We start from the raw sequence: 19,143 nt of genomic DNA on the forward strand, positions 1-19,143 counted from the left end.
ATGGCTCAGTGGTTGGAGAAGGGGCTTTAGGGCTGGCAGAGCTCAGGGCAAGGAAGAATTTCACTGGTCTTAGGTCACAGCTTGTTTAGAAAATAAAAATTAAAAGTATGAAGGATGTGTTTGAGTCTGGACTCTATTTCTTTTTACTGACTTTGCTTTTGAAGTGTTTGATCTGTGATCAGGTGTGTTCAGTGATTTCTTGTCAAGTAGACAGAGCCACATAAAAAAGGAACTGAATCTTTTTTGCATATTCAAAGTGGTGTGTGGTTTTGTAGGCTTAGAACAACCCTCAGTGCTGCAGCTCTGGGTTAGCTGGAAATGCCTCTGTCTCTTGAGGGAGTTTTTGTTAGAAAGAGAGGGGATTCCCCCCCCCAAAAAAAAACCCCAAGGAGTTTGCAGAAGGGAAGAGCAAGGCAGTATAGTAAAACCAGGCTGTTTATGCATGTCTGAAACTGTGCTAAGCCCAACTTTTGTTTAAAAGAAAAGCCTGAAATACTTTTGCAGTGGGAAGGATGGGCTTACCACTGGACTGCTGGAGATCTCACTGTGCGTGTGTGATGCTGCAATGGAGTATTAAACTTTTTCTGTATGGATGGATTTGAAGATGATTTTTAACCTTGATAAAGCTCATGTTGTGCAGGGTGTGTTCTTACTCCCCAGTAAAAGCTCGCCCCATTGTGGGCTTTGCCCTTTTTCCCTCTAGAACCTTCTGTGCCTTCACTGAGGTCGTGCTCTTGCTGCACTCCCTGGAGTTTGGGTGGCAGGTTTCTTTTGGGACGTGCACTCTGTCCATCCATTGACTAATTCCGTGCTTCTGAGGAAGATTTCTCTACAGCCCAGTTCAGTCACAAGCCTGGGCTCAGCTCAGGAAGTCTTGGATAGCTGCACTGCAGAAGGAATTGTCCTTTCCAGCTCCCAACTCTCCCACACCTTGTGTAAATGTAACACTTGTATTGCTAATTCCTGCATTAACTTCCTGCTGGATTCCTCAGCAGTACAGTTCATCTCACTTATCCTACATTCATCAGCAAGACCACCTTTGCTATTAAATTACTTCTCTAGGGTGGGGAGATTGTGCTTATTTGCAGGCCTGGTTGAACTCAATGATATTTATGTGAATACTAAAGTTGCTTTTGACAGGACTGTCTTTTCTGCTGTTTCAGGTGTTAAAGCAATGAAGGGTTGCCCATCCTGTAGGTAATTGTCGTAGGGCTTTATATTTCAATTGTTTTGCTGGCTGTTAATTGTAAGTTTCTTCTTAGTGCAAGGATTTTGAGTGACTTTTATTGCTGTTTCAGTGAAATTGCTTTTCCTTGTGGCATCCTCCCCGTTTTCTCAGTTTTCTCTTTCCTTTGTAGCTACATTGAGAAGTTCACAGATTTCCTCCGTCTTTTTGTGAGCGTCCACCTACGGAGGATCGAATCCTACTCTCAGTTCCCAGTGGTTGAATTCCTGGCACTGCTGTTCAAATACACCTTCCATCAGGTACAGCCCTACACTATCATTTTTCCCAGCCTGTTCTATTGTCCTGCTCAGCAGGACCAGCTTGTTTGCCCCAGTTAAAAGCAGTTATTACTTTGTCTTACTGGCACTTCCCCCGTGGTGCTGGGGACTTGGAAATGGCTTCATGTGCTCTTGGATTTAGCTGGAAACAGAGGTCACATGTAGTTACCCTGCAAGAACAACTTGTCTGATGTTTAACTTTGCTTCTGCTTTAATTTTTTTCTAGTCCTTGGAATGGACAATGCTGTCTGGAAAAGTCTCTCTAACTTTCTTGTTTTGTGTTTGGGGATGCTGTTCTTTGTCCTGAATCTGTGACTTTCTTGTAACTTCTAATATTAAATAAAAAAACAAACCCTTTTGCTTTTGGTCCATGTTACCTTGCTGTAGGAGCTGTCACAGTGCAGCTCAGCCCCATATATCCCCACACAAGAATAATGACAAGGAAACAGCTTCATAAAATCACAGAATCATGGAATGGTTGGGTTAAAAGGGACCTTAAAGTTCAACCCATCCCATTGCTCTCCCATGGGCAGGGACACCTTACACTATCCCAAGTTGCTTTAAGCCCCATCCAGTGTGGCCTTGGACTCTTCCAGGGATGGGGCAGCCACAGCTTCTCTGGGCAACCTGTGCCAGGGGCTCACCACCCTCACAGCCAAGAATTTCTTCCCAGTATCCCGCCTAACCCTGCCCTCTGGCAGAGGGAAGCCATTCCCCCTTGTCCTGTCTGTCCATCCTTGTCCAAAGTCCCTCTCCAGCTCTCCTGGAGCCCCTTTAGGCGCTGAAATGGGTTAATTCTGAGCCCAGCCTTGTAATTCCTGGGTTCCTGCCCTTGTCAAAAGCTCTTAGTTATCTTTGGACAGCTCTAAATCTCTCCAGTGACATCCTAGAAATGTGTCAATAAAGCAAGAAGATCTTCTCATGGATTGAAGTACATGTTAACTCCTATTTTCATTGTATGAAATCAATCCTCATGATATTCACTGTGAATTGTGGTGTCTTTCAGCCTACACATGAAGGTTACTTTTCTTGCTTGGACATCTGGACACTCTTCTTGGACTACTTGACAAGCAAAATTAAAAGTCGCCTGGCAGACAAAGAAGCAGTGCTCAACAGGTGAGAGCTCAGAAGCTGCTGGGATGTGACAGCATGGAATCATGGAATGGTTTGGCTTGGAAGGGACCTTAAAGCTCATCCCATTCCATCACCCTGCCATGGGCAGGGACACCTTCCACTAGCCCAGGTTGCTCCAAGCCCTGTCCAGCCTGGCCTTGGACACTTCCAGAGAGGGGCCAGCCACAGCTTCTCTGGGCAACCTGTGCCAGGGCCTCCCCACCCTCACAGGGAAGGATTTCAAATAGCTGTGATATTTGTCAAAAATTAGTGACAGGAAATGTTCAGTCAGCTCTGTGGCCAAGCTGGCACATGTCCTATGTTCTGGAAATTATGTTTCAGAAGCCCAAATCCAAATGGAAGAAGAGAAATGAAGCCATTCCAGGGATGGGTTGGCTGAATATTTTCTCAGTAGTTCATCCCAAGAAAGGAAACACTGAACTCCAGACATGTGGGCAGCTAATGGGAATAAACTGCATAAATACATTCAAAATTCTGGCTGTAATCATCAAAGTTTAGAACAAAACAAAGGAGAGGTTTGGATAGAGGAGGCAGTGCCTGAAGAATTGGGATTAGGAGATATAAACTCCTGGTGGAAGGTGTCCCTGCCCATGGCAGGGGCATGGAACAAGATGATCTTTAATGTCCCTTCCAATTCAAACCATTTTGTGATTCTGTGATAAAAGAATTGTGGAGAGTGAGAAACGGTAGGAAGTGCCCAAGCCTCTCCTCTGGATCCCTTTTGCTTCCCAAAAAAATCCAGCAGCAAAGAGACTTCATGATCACCATGCAAGGGCTGTGAGGAATAGACTATTGTGGTTGAGTCCTTTCTGTTTCTAAAATGGTGAAGTATAATAAGTGTAAACCTCAGTGCTTCTCACTCATTCAAAAGAATTGAAACCAAGCAAGTTTGGGTAGAGAAACTGTCACTTATGTGTGCTGTGTGTGAACCTTGCAGCCAGAGGAAGGAACCTTTGTAGTCTAAAATAGAACTGGAACACATTTTAGCAAATTTTAAAGCACATTTTAGCACACATTAGAGAAAGAGACCACAGAGTAAGTCGCCTACAGAGTGTTCAGTGAGTTACTGAGTAGAGTGTTCACACAGCTCATACAACTAATTAATTAATTAGAATTTATTTTATTTAATTAGGATTTTTAAATTCCTGTTTAAATAGAGGATGTGTTCCTGTGAAATATAGATGTGTTTGGGAGCTGAAAGTTCCACTTGCTACCCCCAGTGCCTGTTGTGTGTATTAATTACAACAGTGGCTGACACCTCTTCCTTGTAGATGCTGATCCTGGAATGGGGGCCTCTCTTTTGATTAAAGTCTCTTAGCTGTCACTTTAAAAATCTGCTGTCTTGTTCAGGTTTTTGAGGTTTAAAAGCACCATGGCCTGTGCCATATTGTGTTCCACCAAGTGCAGAAGGAAGCTTAGCTGAGCACACCAAATAGAAGCAGTTGGTTATGGCATCATAACCACAAAGAAATGTGGAACTACCTTACACCAGACAGTGCTTCCTTTCAGCATGGGGAGTGTGGGGTTTTAGTTTCTTGAGAAGTAGGTGTTTGTGTTTGAGCTTTATGATTTATTCCTAATTTGCTGCTCCCAGCCCTCGTGTTCTGCTCCTCTTCATCCATGTGTGATGCGCGTTGTCTTCCTATCAAACGGCTTGTTATGGAGAAAATTGTAACAAATAGCATCTCTAGGGGATAGATGAGGCTGCAAAATAAATAAAAAACACTTGTAAGTGGCTGGAGCTGGTGCTGTTTGTCAGAGCTACCTGCCCTTAGTGACAGCTCCAGCTCCTTGCACTCCCTGAGCCGTGTGAGGGCTGAGCTGGGCAGTCTGGAAGTGGTTACACCACAGGAGCACAGATGAAATTTCCTGTTCTGTGGTTTAGAGACTTTGCATTTTGTACACACCACGACTTTTACTCCCGGAGAAGCTGCCAAATCCAGGGTTACACCACCTTGCACAGAGCTTTCAGCTGCCTGGCTGGTGACACAGCTGACAGGGCTGACACTTCAGTTGCATCATGCTCTGAATCTCTCTTAGTCTTTGCCTTATTTTCCAACCTGATTTACCATAGGAAAGAGTAGGACTTTTTTATCAGACCCCAGCTGCTTTGAGAAAGGGGGTTTTCAAAACAAAAATCAAACCAACCCCCCTTGAAATCCCAGACGTTGGTGTTGTGGCACCAGGAGTTATTGCATGCTCAGGTGGCTCTGTGCTGATTTTGCAGCTTGGTGCTATTTTCAGTGAGGAGGAGGGGCTCGTGTGCTCTGTACCAGCTTCCTGGCTCCCAGACATGAAGGGATATTTCAGTGACGTGCCTTTAGTGTTACAGTACTAAAGCAGGAAAAGTGCTGGCTTTGTTTCGGAGGCACAAGGGCCTGAATTCCTTCATCAAAAGTGTAGGGAAGGGGGGATAGCAGCACACACAGCCTTGGGGTGGCAGCAATAACTGCCCTGGTCCATCTGCTCCTCGCTCAGTGCCCAGAGAGCAGAGGCTGCCGAGGAGCAGCTCAGGCAACAACAGGCTCTTGGTTCCTCCTGTTCATGGACATCTGTTGTTATTCCTGGCAAGCTGCTCCCAGCTTTCTTGTTTTGAACTCTGGGGCTGCTTCTGTTGCTAAGAGTCCTTCCTTTCCCTTTCAGAGGCAGAGGGATATCAGGTATTGTCAAGGCTCTTTCCTTGTGGTCTGAAATGACCTGATACCCTTAATCCTAGGAGGTGCCTGGTGTTACTGTCCTCTGTTATATGTATTTCTTTTGCTGGAGGGGTTTTGTTGAGCTCTTTCTCTGTCCTTCCATGGTTGTAGGTACGAAGATGCCTTGGTTCTGTTGCTGACAGAGGTGTTGAATCGGATCCAGTTCAGGTATAACCAGGCACAGCTGGAGGAGCTGGATGACGAGACACTGGATGATGATGTAAGGAGCACAGCTGAACAACAACTAAGCTGCAGGTCCACATATTAACTCTTGCACTGTTAGCACCTGAAATGTCTTTCCCAGACCTTGTACTTTGGAGTACAAAGCCACACGGCCACTTCTTCTCTCCATTGTGTGTGGGGCTTGAGGGGTAAAACAGCTTGAAATGCTTTTGACAAAAATGTGTTTAAAGTCACACTAAGATAGAACCTTTGATTTTAACTTGGTTCTGATGGGGGAGGGAAATACAAATCCTTATGTTCTGACTGTCAGAGACATTAGGTTCCCTGTCAGGTTGCTGTGGAAATTAAATGATGAAATACCTCTGAGACAAAAGCTTGAACCTGTAGATATTGTTGGTGCTTTTGTTTAAGTTTATTTCTCCTAGGCTGGTATTGGTAAAGACCATCTTAACACTGATCAATGTAAAAGTGGAGTAGGTGGCCAAATAGATGAGGCCAGAGCCCTGGAAGGACAGGTTGTGCTGCAGAACAGATGTTTGTCATCTGAGCAGTGGCTGTGCTCTGGGAGCGAGACCTTGTGCCGTGTCACTCCAGGGAAACACGTGCCCAAAACACAGCTTGGCAAATTACTCTCCATCAGACGTCTCGAATCGTACCTTCAGTGTCTGGGTGTCCCCAAAAGCCAGGCTCTGGCAAGGAGCTCTCTAGTCCCAAGCATCCATTAAGCCCTCCCAGTGTCCCCAGAGCTCTGTTCCCTTTGGAAGTGCTGTCCTTACCTCGGTGTCTCTCCCCGCAGCAGCAGACGGAGTGGCAGCGGTACTTGCGCCAGAGCTTGGAAGTGGTGGCCAAAGTCATGGAGCTCTTGCCAACTCATGCCTTCTCCACACTCGTAAGTACTTATCCGAGTAGTTATCCAGGCCAGAAGTCCCGTGTGAAATGAGCACCAACTGTTGGAGCTTGTTGCAAGCTGTTTGATAGATGCCTCAGTGCCAAGAAAAATAGGGAAATTTGGGGTTGGGTGCAAAGCTTGGCAAGGAGAAAAAATGTTTCGTTGGATTTCTTGGTGTGTTTTGAAGAGAGTACTCCAGTGCCTGTCTAAGTCCAGCTTTCTGGACACTGAGCTCTTTAGAAAGTCCCATCTCTCAAAGTGCAAACATTTGGCAGCAGCCCCTCCCTGCTGTTTATCTTGGCCTTTATCCTGGAGGCAGCCTGTGAATTGGGCAGATGAGTGTCATTATCAGGGTTTGAAGAGGAGTGGAATCTTTGTTTAAATGAAAGGGTAGATATAAATGCTGAAGAGAGTGCCTGGGACAATTGGGAAGTAGATCTAGTAAACATGGATAGACTCCAGCCAGTGCTGCTGTCACTAACTTTGGTGTTGTAAAAGTTGTCTGGGTTTGTAGCATCACAACAGGTTTTGAGGAGGAGATCTTGAGGCTGTAAATGTAGTCCAAAATTCAGAATAGTCACTGCAGTTTTGCTGGGTGAGGAGAATGGGAGGAGAAAGGGCAGTGGGATCTCAGATGAAGTGCATCAATTCTGCTGGGGATACCACACACCTTGGCCTCTGAACCGTGTTCCCAAGAAGCAGAGAAAACTGAGCTGCTGCAGAGGCAGAAGATGCCTGACCTGAAGTACCTTTTTAATTGATATTTTTGTTTAAGAAACTAAGCACTTTGAAGCTCTGAAGTAGTGAACAAAAGTAGAAAGTGCTGTGCAGGGTGGTGGCACAATGTGAGCCAGCAGGAGGCACAAACAGAGGGAGTGTTCAGGGAACATATGGGTCAGATGGAGGAGAGCATATGTGGCTTCCTTGGAGTAACACATTCACATGAGGAAAACACTGGGGTTTTAAATAGTTCCCCTTGAGCAGTTATACAAAGACACTCCACTGTTAATTAGGCACAGCGTGTTGGAAACTGGGTAGGGAGAGCTTTCCTGAGCCCTGCATTGTTCATTCTTGTTGTACTGGGTGATGTGGGAGGTTCTCAAGCAGATCACAGTGCTTTCACAGTGTCTGCAGGGCTGTGGGATGCAGGCCATCAGTAGCAAATAATTAAAACAGTGGACAACAAGTTGCCATTACTCTGTCCCCTGATGGGCAAGGAAGGGCTGCAACTCCTTCTGCTGATGGAGTGAACTTCCATAAAACCAACTGCCTTGAATGTGGTGACTTTTGGCTATAGAAATTAAATAGAGCCAGACTGAAAGGGCTGAAAAATGTTCTTCAGCTGAAGTATCACCAGGACCTGGCATGTTTGCTGTCACTCTTGAGTGATGGAGTTGGACTTACACTGTTCCCACAGCAGGATGCACAAGGACTGTGCTGTTTGCTCCCTTGGCTGTTTTCCCTATGGAGTTTCAGCTGATGCAGCCTGCAACTTGCTGGCAGAATGCTGCACTGCTTCCTTTCTCTACTCTGTCAGAGGCACTGAACTCAACTTTCTGGTTGCATAGTATTTTGAGAGCTTCATTCTGAGAAGCTGATACATCCAGGTGAAGTGGATTCAGCACAGACTGACTGCACTACAGACTCTGCCACTCCTCTGCTCTCTTTGGGCTGGGTTGTCCATCCAGCTGTATATTCCTAGTGGTGACATGCTGTGCCCTTACTCCCACTTGTCAGACCATTATCTTGATAGGCTGATGGCTGGTATTTGTGGGAAGAGAAGAGCTGCCCCAGAGAATTGCCTTCAGGGTGGGGATCTTTGTTCTCTTGACAGCTGCCAAGACCTGGGAAGCTGCAGGATCAGCCCAGAGCCCCAGCAACCTGCCCTTCCTCCTAATGTCTGTGTGAAGGCTCTAGGGAGAAATCAGAAAGCTCTGCTCTGACAGAGTAATCAGCAGTTGGGTGTGAACCGTTTGCCAGGCCCCAAAATCACGTTTGTTTCTTGTCTCTTGTAGTTTCCAGTTCTGCAGGATAACTTGGAAGTGTATCTGGGGCTCCAGCAGTTCGTGGTCACTTCAGGGACAGGTAATAATCACTGTGCAACACTCTGCTCTTCACTCTTTGACTGATGATTGCAGAAACACTCAAGACCTCCTTTGGTGTTTCTTCTCCCATGTTTCATTGAGGATCTGAACACGTGTGGTGTGTAATGGCTCAGTAGTTAAACTCCAACAGCAGACAAAAATCTAATAATGTGATTTCCCTCTATTGGTATGGTTCTTTCCTTGTTCTAGTACTTGAAATGAAGATACCAGGTGTGTTAAGAGCAGGTGTGCAACATCAAATACTACAGCTCCTTCCTGAGAAATAAGGAAAGCAATGGTAGTGAGATCTGCATGAGGGATATTAAGGTAGCTTAAAGTAATATTGAAATTTTCTAGTGTGACCAATAAAGGAATTTGTCACGTTTTCAGTGCTGCTGCACATGGCAGAATGGCAGTTGTTGTATGAGCAGTTCTGGAAAAAATACTTCCACTTTTAGGATCATTTCAGCCCTGGGATAAGCAATGTGTAGGCTTTTAGTGCTGTGGCACCACCCTGTTCACTGCTGGATCAGGAGCAGCAGCTCAGATGCAGGTGTGGATTCAGCCCTGGGTTGTAGCACAGAATCCCAGAATGGGTCGGGCTGGAAGGGACCACAGTGGGTCACCTGCTCCAACCTCCCTGCTCAAGCAGGGTCATCCCACAGAACCTGGCACAGGATTGTGTCCACACAGTTTTTGGTGTTGATGGCACAAAATTGAGAGGTTGTTGCTGAAAGCTTAATCTGAGATTAAATACAGTGAGTGGAAAGAAAATCTGATTTTCTTCGAAAGGTGATGTTACAGAACATACTTGTTTTTTTAGTGAAAGTTCTGGAGTGTTTGAGCCCAGATATCCACACCTGAGCAGCAGGAGGACTGTGTGGGCAAGAAGATTGGCAGATCTAGTTATTGGATTGTTTCTTGTACCTGAGAAATATGAAAATACATAACGTGTTTCACATCAGAAGCAAATTCACTGTTCCAAATGTGCTGCTGGATCACTGGAACTGTAGCCAGCAGAGGGAATGTGGATAACCACTTTCTCCAGGGCTGGGATCACTTCTGATGGCAGCAGATAACCAAAAAGGTTATCTGTAGGTATTAATATCATATAGAAGAAAATAAAGGTATAAAAGGCTGAAAGAACTTGGAACATCTTTATCAGCCTTTAAAGAGGAATTTGAAGTGTTGTCAGAGCAGTTGGAATTGTCTTTCCCAGTTGGACTGTTCAGTCCCATGGACAGTGCTGCCATCTGAACTGTGACCTGCCACCAAGCTAATTGAAGAAGAATGATTGTAATGTAATTAGAATAAACTTTGCATTTCCTGTAACTTCCTGTCCCAAAGAGCTGTAAGTATTAGTCACAAAGTTACATGGCTTTTTTTTTCCTGCACAAATGTGAATTTTCAGCGCCTAGTCAGTAGTCATTAGACAAGTGATAATTTACACTTGGGCCTTTGTGCTGATGAACTGTGCTGTCGTTTCAGGGCACAGGCTGAACATCACTGCAGAGAACGACTGCAGGCGCCTGCACTGCTCCCTGAGGGACCTGAGCTCCCTGCTGCAGGCCGTGGGGCGCCTGGCCGAGTATTTCATCGGGGACGTGTTCGCTGCCAGGTTCAATGACGCCCTGACTGTGGTGGAGAGGTGGGTACAGGGCCTTCTGGTCCCTTCAGCAGCACAAGGAGCTCTGCAGTGTGAAAAACAAGGGGCTTTTTCTGCCTCCCCTTGTTATGGGTAGATTGAGATATGAAGAACTTGGTGGCCAGAGCCGTAATTGTAAAACCAACCTGGGCTGATCCCACAGCGTGGGCAGCAGGGGAGGGGGGGATTCTGCCCCTCTGCCCCCTCAGGTGAGACCCCTCAGCAGAGCTGCCTCCAGATATGGGGCACCAACATCAGAAAGATGAGCTGCTGGAGTGAGTCCAGAGGAGGCATCAAGTTGATTAGAGGGATGGAGCAGCTCTGCTGAGAGGAAAGGCTGAGAGAGTTGGGATTGTTCAGCTTGGAGAAGGTTTTGGGGGTGACCTGACTGTGGCCTTCCAGGGCCTGAAGGGGGCTGACAAGAAAGATGGAGAGGGACTTGGGACAAGGCCTGGAGGGACAGGACAAGAGGGAATGGCTTCCCACTGTGAGGGTGGTGAGGCCCTGGCACAGGTTGCCCAGAGAAGCTGTGGCTGCCCCATCCCTGCAAGTGTCCAAGGCCAGGTTGGACGGGGCTTGGAGCAACCTGGGCTAGTGGAAGGTGTCCCTGCCCATGACAGGTGGGGTGGAAAGAGATGAGCTTTGAGGTCCCTTCCCACTCAGGCCATTCTATGATTCTAAGTTTCCCAAGTCCTTTATGAAAGAAATAACTAATAGGAGGGATCAAATAAAATCAGTTACTTAAAAACATTGAGATGCTTGTTTTCCAGCATCTGCATTTGTGATGCAAAGAAATGACATGTAGAGTATGATTGCTTTAGAGTTGTATCTCTGAAAACCAAATCACTGAAAACTCTTCTGAGGGTTGGACTTAGTATTCTTAGAGGTCTTTTCCAACGTTAACAATTCTGTGATTCTTTTTTTAAATGAAAAGACCTGTGAAAGCTGAAATGCAGACATTTTATTCTTCCCCTCCAAGAAACATAATTAGCACACAGTTGCTAATTGCAGATTTTCAGGGCTTTACACAGCTACCTTCATTAATTTTTTTCATTTACGTGCAGGAACATCAGACTTGTTCCACCTTATCACAGAGAGTGCAATAGACTCTGAATTATTTTAAACTAAATGGTCTGAATCTCATTTGCATATTAGATAAATATAGACACAGACTGGGGAAGAGCTGCATCCAGATCAGGTGTTGAAGCTGATTTATGCATGTATATATCCAAATTATAACAATCCCTTTACGCTGCCACGTGTGTTTTCACTTCCAGGCTGGTCAAAGTGACGTTGTATGGATCCCAGATTAAACTGTACAACATTGAAACCGCAGTCCCCTCTGTGCTGAAACCTGACCTCATCGATGTGTGAGTATGGGAGACACTCTGCAAGTGGTGGCACCCAAACTGGGCACCTCTGTGGGGCGGAGAAGCATTAGAGCTCCTGGGTGTGCTGCTCTGACCCCTGGCTGGGAGCTGTCCTGTGAAACACTGCTCCAGCTGTTGGCAGCTCACCAGCAGGGCCCCTTCTTTAAACTGATGAAAGTCAAGGCTGCTGCCAGCAGTTTGGACCACTGCTTCCTCTAAGGGGTGTACTCAGGTCATTTAAAGAAAAATACATTTGTGCTGAGAGGTAACAATGCCCACTGTATTAGCTCTGAAAGCAAACTGTAAAAGCCTCATTCTTTTGCAGTGTAATTACTGATTAAATAAGTGTTACAATAGTGATATTGTAAAGAAATTGGATCCACTGTCAGTGTGTAGTTCCAGTTTATGGATTTTTTGCTACCAAAGTCAGATCTATGGCTCAGGTAAAAGATGTTTTTCCTAGTTGAGGGTTTCAAGTCCTTGGCTTCCAAGACAAGCATGTGTCTTCCAGCTGTGCAAGCCATTTCTGGGACAAATGACTGCCTGCCATCCAGACATTGATATTGTGTGAAATCTTGATGCTGGTGGTGATAGGTCACCACTAGGACAGCCTTTTAGAGACCTTCCCTTCCCAAGGCTGTGTAGCACAAACATGTTCCCTGCCAGCTGGTGTTTTGTGGGCAGAACTGAAGGTTTGAACATGTATTCTACTTTGCAATTGCATCTATAGCAGCTCCTTGAAAACCCCACTAGATTTCATCATACAGTTCCCTGAATGTCTCCTGTTAGTCCCACGTTAATAGCACTGAATTTTATGCAGATGGTGTTCTTCTAATTGTCTCTTTCCTTTTCTCGTTTAAAATAATTTGGGAGATGTTTTCCATGAGCTGTTAACGAGGGGTTTTCATCCTTTTCTCTGCCTGATGCCTCTGAGAAACCTGTGATCCATTTTTTAGTGCTTTCTTAACAAAGGCACTTTGTCAAACATTTGGAGGACACCTGTCTGAAACATCCTGACTCAAATTCAATATGGTGATAAAAGTGTCATTATAAAGTATGGTTATAGTCAACCTACCAGTTGATGATAATTTGACCTTATCAATTCACACCTTTGGCTCAATATTGTGGGTCAGTGGTGAGCCCAGTTGCTGCACACCTTTAAATATGCCTTGAATGTACAGGTTCCAGACCAAGAAAAAATTAGCAGTAAGGAATTTTTCAAGACAAAGCTTCCAGATTTGTGTGAGAGTCCCCGATGTTTGTTCCCAGCCTGCTGTCAGGGCTGCCCACCCTGCTCAGCACCATGCCCTTCTCTTTGTGTCCCCTTCATCCTGTGTCTCTGAGTGCTGCTGTGCCTCTCCCCAGCCACGCTCAGTCCCTGGCAGCCCTGCAGGCCTATGCACATTGGCTGGCCCAGTTCTACAGCGAAGTTCACCGGCAGAACCCGGAGCAGTTCATCTCTCTGGTGTCCACGGCGCTGGAGGCCATCACCCCCCTCATCAGCTCCAAGGTACTGCTGCCACTGGGCTGCCACCTGCAGCAGGTGACCCACAAGTGCTCAGGTCTGCTCTGGACCGCTCTGGGGCTCTGGGGGTGGGTCTGAGAGAGACACAGCAAATGTCTCGTAGGGTGAGACCAAGAGCAGTTCTGAGTAACACTGTGTGTCAAGCTAATCAAGAATAAGCAATTTACAGGCTTATAAACTAATGATTTTTTGGCTTGAAAGCAAGGAAATCTCTATTTCATGGTGTTAAGGGAACTGACTTACACTCTAATTGATAAATAAATCATAGAAGCATGGAATTGTTTAGGTTGGAAAGGCCCTCCAAGACTGAGTCTAGCTGTTCCCCCAGCACTGCCAAGGCCACCACTAAACCATTTCCCCAAGTGCCACATCCATATGCTGTTAAATTCCTCCAGGGTTGGGAACTCCAACACTGCCCTGGGCAGCCTGTTCAAATGCCTGACCACCCTTTCCATGATGAAGTTTTCCCAGTATCCAACCGAAAGCTCCCCTGGCACAACTTGAGGCTGTTTCCTTTCGCTCTGTCCCTCGTTCCCTGGGAGCAGAGCCCGACCCCCCCTCCTGGTCCTGGCAACCCTGGTCCTGTGTGCCATTGGTTCTGGGTGGAGTGTTAGTGGGCAGCCTGAGCACCCTGTCTCTCTCAGGTGCAGGAGAAGCTGCTGCTCTCTGCGTGTCACCTGCTCGTCTCTTTGGCCACCACGGTGCGCCCGGTGTTCCTCATCAGCATCCCAGCGGTGCAGAAGGTGTTCAACAGGATCACAGACACTTCTGCCCAACGCCTCCCAGACAAGGTGGGTTGTCTCAGGCATGTCTCAGTGTACACCAGGTGTCCTTGGGAGGCTGTGCCTCAGCTCTTACTGTAGCAAGATATAACCTCAAAAAGTACGGAGGGGCAGCAATTCTCTCTGTATTGTGGATATCCGGTGATGCTGTTTGTAATTAATGATCTATTTCAAGCAACAGCATAAGGAAAAAATGCAATTGCACCTCTTAGATCTGATTCCTTACTCACTTGCTGACACAGTCCCTGATTCTGCATCATTTTTACAGTACAGGCACATTGATTCTGACCTACAGGAAGAGTTTTCTGTGAAACATAGGTTAGCACTCCACATGCCTCACTCCAAGTTACTCAAAGTACTACAGTTACTCCAAGTACTATAAATGGAATATACTTAGAGTATTTATATTACTTCTGTAATATAAATACTATAAATATATTCTGCTTGTAGTACTAAAAAGCCACAGTGGAGGCTGGGATATGGTTGTATTGTGTGTTAGCAAGGAAGCATAAAGTACTGTACAAGTGAAGAAGTTCAGTGTGTAAACCAGACAAGAAGAAACGAAAGTAGAATCATCTTTGTTTTTATAAACAACAGGGACTTGCTGTATCAGAGAAGGTCTGGCAGAGCTGGGAGCTGGTTCCAGGCCTTAAATACTGGAACTCTGCTTCTTCCTTACCTTGCAGAGCTGTTAGTTTTCACTTGGGCTCACCTGCTCTGAACTCTTTCCTCAAACAGTGAGCACTGCTGATGTGTCAAACAGCTGTAAAATGTCACTTCACTCTGGGGTTGTGCTCTAACAAAAGTTAAATTGCACACACAGTAAAAGTCTTTGCTTAATGTTGCCCAGAGAAGTTGTGGCTGCCCCATCCCTGGAAGTGTCCAAGGCTGGGTTGGACGGGGCTTGGAGCAGCCTGGTCTGGTGGAAGGTGACCCTGCCCATGGCAGGGGGTGGAATGAGATCAGAGAATCACAGAATATCCTGAGTTGGAAGGGACCCATAAGGATCATCGAGTCCAACTCCTGGCCCTGCACAGGACACCCCAGCAGTCCCACCCTGTCCCACCCGTTGTCCAAACCCTCCTGGAGCTCTGGCAGCCTTGGGGCTGTGCCCACTGCCCTGGGGAGCCTGGGCAGTGCCCAACCAGCCTCTGGGGGAAGAACCTTTTCCTGAGATCCAACCTGACCCTGCCCTGACACAGCTCCAGCCATTCCCTGGCTGCTGTCCCTGGTCCCCCCAGAGCAGAGCTCAGTCCCTGCCCCTCCTCTGCCCCTCCCCAGGAAGTTGGAACTGCCATGAGCTCTCCCTCAGTCTCCTCTTCTCCAGCTGAACACTCCAAGTTCCCTCAGTGTCCTCACACAGCTTCAAATCAAGGCTCTTCCCCATCTTCTTAAATGAGCTTTAATGTCCCTCCCAGCCCAAACCAGCGTGTGATCCCGATCTCTGGTCCCTCCCAGGCCCAGGTGTTGGTGTGCAGAGCCCTGTCCAACGTGCTGCTGCTGCCCTGGCCCAACCTGCCCGAGGGGGAGCAGCAGTGGGCCGTGCGCTCCACCAACCACGCCAGCCTCGTCTCGGCCCTCACCAGGGAGTACCGGCAGCTCAAGGCCACGGCCATCCTGCCCCAGAGGAAAGTGCAGCTGGAGGACAGTGAGTACCACGTGTCCTGGCAGCTGCAGTGTGAGCAGCACAATAAGCTCCTCAATAAGCTCATTTTCCAATAATTACTGCCGAGAAACTTTCTAGCCTGTGGGGAGGGTGGGAAAGGAGCAACTGGTGTTTCCTTCCTATTTTTGGAGGTTTTCCTGGTGTGTGAAGGGCCCGGGTTGCTTGTAAACTCTTCCATCAAAGTACTGTCTTCCCAGGGAAGGTGGAATCAAATTGGGGATAAAACTTTAAATAGCAGAGATTGCTTTAGGAATACTGAACAGCCTAATGCTGGGAGGTTGTAGTAGTAGAAAGACTGGCTGGAAACAGCATTAACGAAGATCATGGTTATAAAAACTGAAGAGGGCAAATAAGAATTTCTTCAGGACTTGGGAAGTAATGTAGAGGGTTTGTATATGTAGGAGGAGAGCTCTGAACTGATGGGGTGCAGAGAAACTTCTGTCTGTGTTTTGGGACTGGTTTGGGGCATATCTTTTGGGGGTTTTTTAATTGAGGATCACTTTAAAAATTAGTTAGAAATGTGCAGTGTCACATGTGTGAACCTCTTACCCCTGGGTAGTTTTGGCACATACAAGAAGTATCAATTCTCTTGTTTTGCAGCCAAAGTGATCATCCATCAGACACTCAGCGTTCTGGAAGATATTGTAGAAAGTATCTCCGGAGAGTCCACCAAGTCCCGCCAGATCTGTTATCAGTCGCTGCAAGAATCCGTGCAGGTCTCACTAGCCCTCTTCCCAGCTTTCATTCATCAGTCAGGTATAACCACAGGCCAGGTTTCATGCTGTGAGTAGCTCTCTGACCCCCTGATCACACCCAGAGCAGCAGCTCAGAGTCGTGGTGTTTTTGTGAAGTGTGTGGACTTGCTGTGCCTGGGTGTGCTGTGAGGCTGTGCTGGGTGGACTGGGCCAAACCACAAAAGGGAAGGGAGATCTCTGCCAGCAGGAAAGATGGTCACACAATTCCAGAAGATGGAGATGATCATGAGCACAAAAATAAGCTTTAAAATACTCTGGCTGTGTTTGCCATTTACGTTCTCTCCAGAAGCTTGAAGACAAAGAAGAATAGATCTTGTCAGATTAGGTCAAATGATGTGGGGTTTGGGGATTTTTTTTCCCTGAGATGGAACCAGGACTGTCACTTGGGAACCTTCTTCTGGCCAGCAATTTACCATTTTGTATCACATCAGGGTGCTTGTCTCATGACGAGCAAGGTGTTCCAGGAAAACTTTTGGAGTTGGGTGGGATTTTCTCAGTGAAGCAGCTGTGGAAGTGCAGAGAGGATCCAAGGCAGCCAAGCTGATGCTGTGACTCCAGTGACCTGTTGCCTTCAGAACAGGCTGGCAGCCTCATCAGTGGCTGTTTATTGGCTGTCAAAGGCTGTATGATGAATGAGGAGCTGAGCAGCTCCAGCTTGCCATGGTTATTCCATCTTTCTTGGGACTGGTGAGGGGTCAACTGGGTGCTGATCAGCTCACTGCATAACCATGTGCTCAAAGATGACTTCTGAAGCTGAACAGCCTTTTCAGTTCCTGCCAAAAAAAGAAGCTGGGTTCTGTCTCCTCCACCCCAAGCTGTGTGGATGTTTTGGATTTCCTGGTGTTTCCTGTTAACCCTGTAAAACCAGTAAGCAACCAGAGATGGGCCCATGAGCTCTCTCCAAGCAGTCTGTGTAGGCAGAGCACACTAAGGGCCTTGCTGGCAGTGTTGGGTTTGTTCTGAGGTGTTTGGTGCTGCCTGTACTTGTCATCCCTGGCAGGTTTTGGAAGTGGATGAACAATTTTTAAGCCCTGTAGTGCTGTGGGTGTCAGTTCCTAAGACAACCCTGGTGGTAAATTCCCGAGTAAATGAGGTTCCCTGAACAGGAGGAGCAAACTTAAGACATACATAAAAGACTTAAACATAAAAGACTTATTGATGCACTCAAATGTTCCCTTAACATGCACTTTTTGCTTTCCTGTTCTTATCTTAGATGTGACAGATGAGATGCTGAGCTTCTTCCTTACCCTTTTCCAAGGCCTGAGGGTGCAGATGGGAGTGCCTTTCACCGAGCAGATCATACAGACCTTCCTGAACATGTTCACCAGGTATTGTCCAACACTGGTCACTTCTTTCTTACCCCTCAGGTTGATTTATCTTCATAAGCTGCTCACACAGAGTCCTTGTCCCTAGAGAGTGTGCTGTTTCCAACCTTTGTGTCCAGACTTTTGTCATGTCTCAGGACTAAATCTGAGGAGAACATTTCCAAGTCGTAAGTGACCCAGCATATGCACATCAATCAATTGCCATTGTGCAATTCCAGCTCTCCCGTGGACTTTCTGGCAGTGTGGGATGTTGAACTGGACTGTCACGTTCCCTGTTAGCTCCTGCCCAAGATCTGAGGGTGCCCCATCACTTGAGCATTTTTCGGGGTGTGGAGTCGGTCAGTCCTCAGTCACAACCTATCTCCCTTCTGTGGCTTAATGTACTTGGCCTGTATTAATTGAGCAGATTTAGAGGCATTACGTGTTTTCCAGTAAATCAGGTGAGCACACAGATCTCTGGGAAGGCTCCTAACAACTGTTTGTTGTCCCAGGGAGCAGCTGGCAGAGAGCATCCTCCACGAGGGCAGCACCGGCTGCCGGGTGGTGGAGAAGTTCCTGAAGATACTGCAAGTGGTGGTGCAAGAGCCAGGCCAAGTGTTCAAGCCTTTCCTGCCCAGCGTCATCTCACTGTGCATGGAGCAGGTGTATCCCATCATTGCAGAGGTAGGGCTGCCCTCACAGGAGAGGGAAGGGGGAGTGGGAAGGGAAGGCATTGCTGAGGACTGGCAGCAATGAAGCTTTGGCTTTCCAAGAGCTGTAAATGTCAGTGCCTGTGGAGGAAAACTGGGTGAGAAGTCAGTGAGAACTGGAAGCTGTGTGGGTGGAGGATTTTGTTAGGACTTGTCAAGAAAGGCTAAAATTATAGAGATGGTCAAAGCAAGAGGTAAAACTCAAAACTCAGCATGATCCTACAGCTGCTGAATTTGGTGCTTCCTTTGGCTGCCAAGCACAGCCCTGGATGTGGGTCCTTTGGCAGTGGGATCCAGGGGATGAGTGGGATTCCAGCACAGGAGCCTGCTTTGAACTGTGTTCCCCTCTCCTCCCAGCGCTCATCCCCTGATGTGAAGGCAGAGCTGTTTGAGCTGCTTTTCCGGGTCCTGCACCACAACTGGCGGTACTTCTTCAAATCCAGTGTGCTGGCCAGTGTCCAGAGGGGAGTGGCAGAGGAGCAGATGGAGAACGAAGCCCAGTTCAGTGCCATCATGCAGGTAACTCACCTCTCCCCACCAGAACCCTTCCTGCAGTGGAGCACACAGGACTTGTGGCAGTGCATTAAACGTGGAATCACAGAATCCTTTAGGATGGAAAAGCCCTCTGAGATCGAGTCCAACCATTCCCCCAGCACTGCCAAGGCCACCACTAACCCACGTCCCCAAGTGCCACATCCACATGGCTTTTAAACCCCTCCAGGGATGGGGACTCCACCTCTGCCCTGGGCAGCTGTGCCAGGGCTGGACAGCCCTTTTTCCAAAGAAATTTTCCCAATATCCAATTTAAACCTCCCCTGGCACAACTTGAGGCTGTTTCCTCTCCTCCTGTGCCTTGTTCCCTGGGAGCAGAGCCCAACCCCCACCTGGCTCCCCCCT

General features: G+C 47.2%; 1 protein-coding gene across 2 annotated transcripts in view; it reads left to right on the forward strand.

Moving 5' to 3' along the window:
* Positions 1-19,143, forward strand: part of XPO6 (exportin 6) — a 54,429-nt gene that overhangs the window by 30,640 nt on the left and 4,646 nt on the right. Inside the window, exons 8-21 of one of the 2 annotated variants that reach the window (XM_008929706.3) lie at positions 1,359-1,485; positions 2,510-2,619; positions 5,445-5,553; positions 6,313-6,405; positions 8,421-8,490; positions 9,978-10,137; positions 11,412-11,504; positions 12,870-13,014; positions 13,674-13,820; positions 15,270-15,459; positions 16,078-16,233; positions 17,446-17,560; positions 18,049-18,220; positions 18,604-18,765. In XM_008929706.3, coding sequence (XP_008927954.2) covers positions 1,359-1,485; positions 2,510-2,619; positions 5,445-5,553; positions 6,313-6,405; positions 8,421-8,490; positions 9,978-10,137; positions 11,412-11,504; positions 12,870-13,014; positions 13,674-13,820; positions 15,270-15,459; positions 16,078-16,233; positions 17,446-17,560; positions 18,049-18,220; positions 18,604-18,765 — 1,849 coding nt within the window. The remainder of the gene's footprint in view (positions 1-1,358; positions 1,486-2,509; positions 2,620-5,444; positions 5,554-6,312; positions 6,406-8,420; positions 8,491-9,977; positions 10,138-11,411; positions 11,505-12,869; positions 13,015-13,673; positions 13,821-15,269; positions 15,460-16,077; positions 16,234-17,445; positions 17,561-18,048; positions 18,221-18,603; positions 18,766-19,143) is intronic. The other variant, XM_018067533.2, reaches the window with a different exon arrangement.

The sequence above is a fragment of the Manacus vitellinus genome, unplaced genomic scaffold (genome assembly GCF_001715985.3).
Source record: "Manacus vitellinus isolate BGI_N305 unplaced genomic scaffold, ASM171598v3 scaffold_12_pilon, whole genome shotgun sequence".
NCBI classification, from domain to species: domain Eukaryota; kingdom Metazoa; phylum Chordata; class Aves; order Passeriformes; family Pipridae; genus Manacus; species Manacus vitellinus.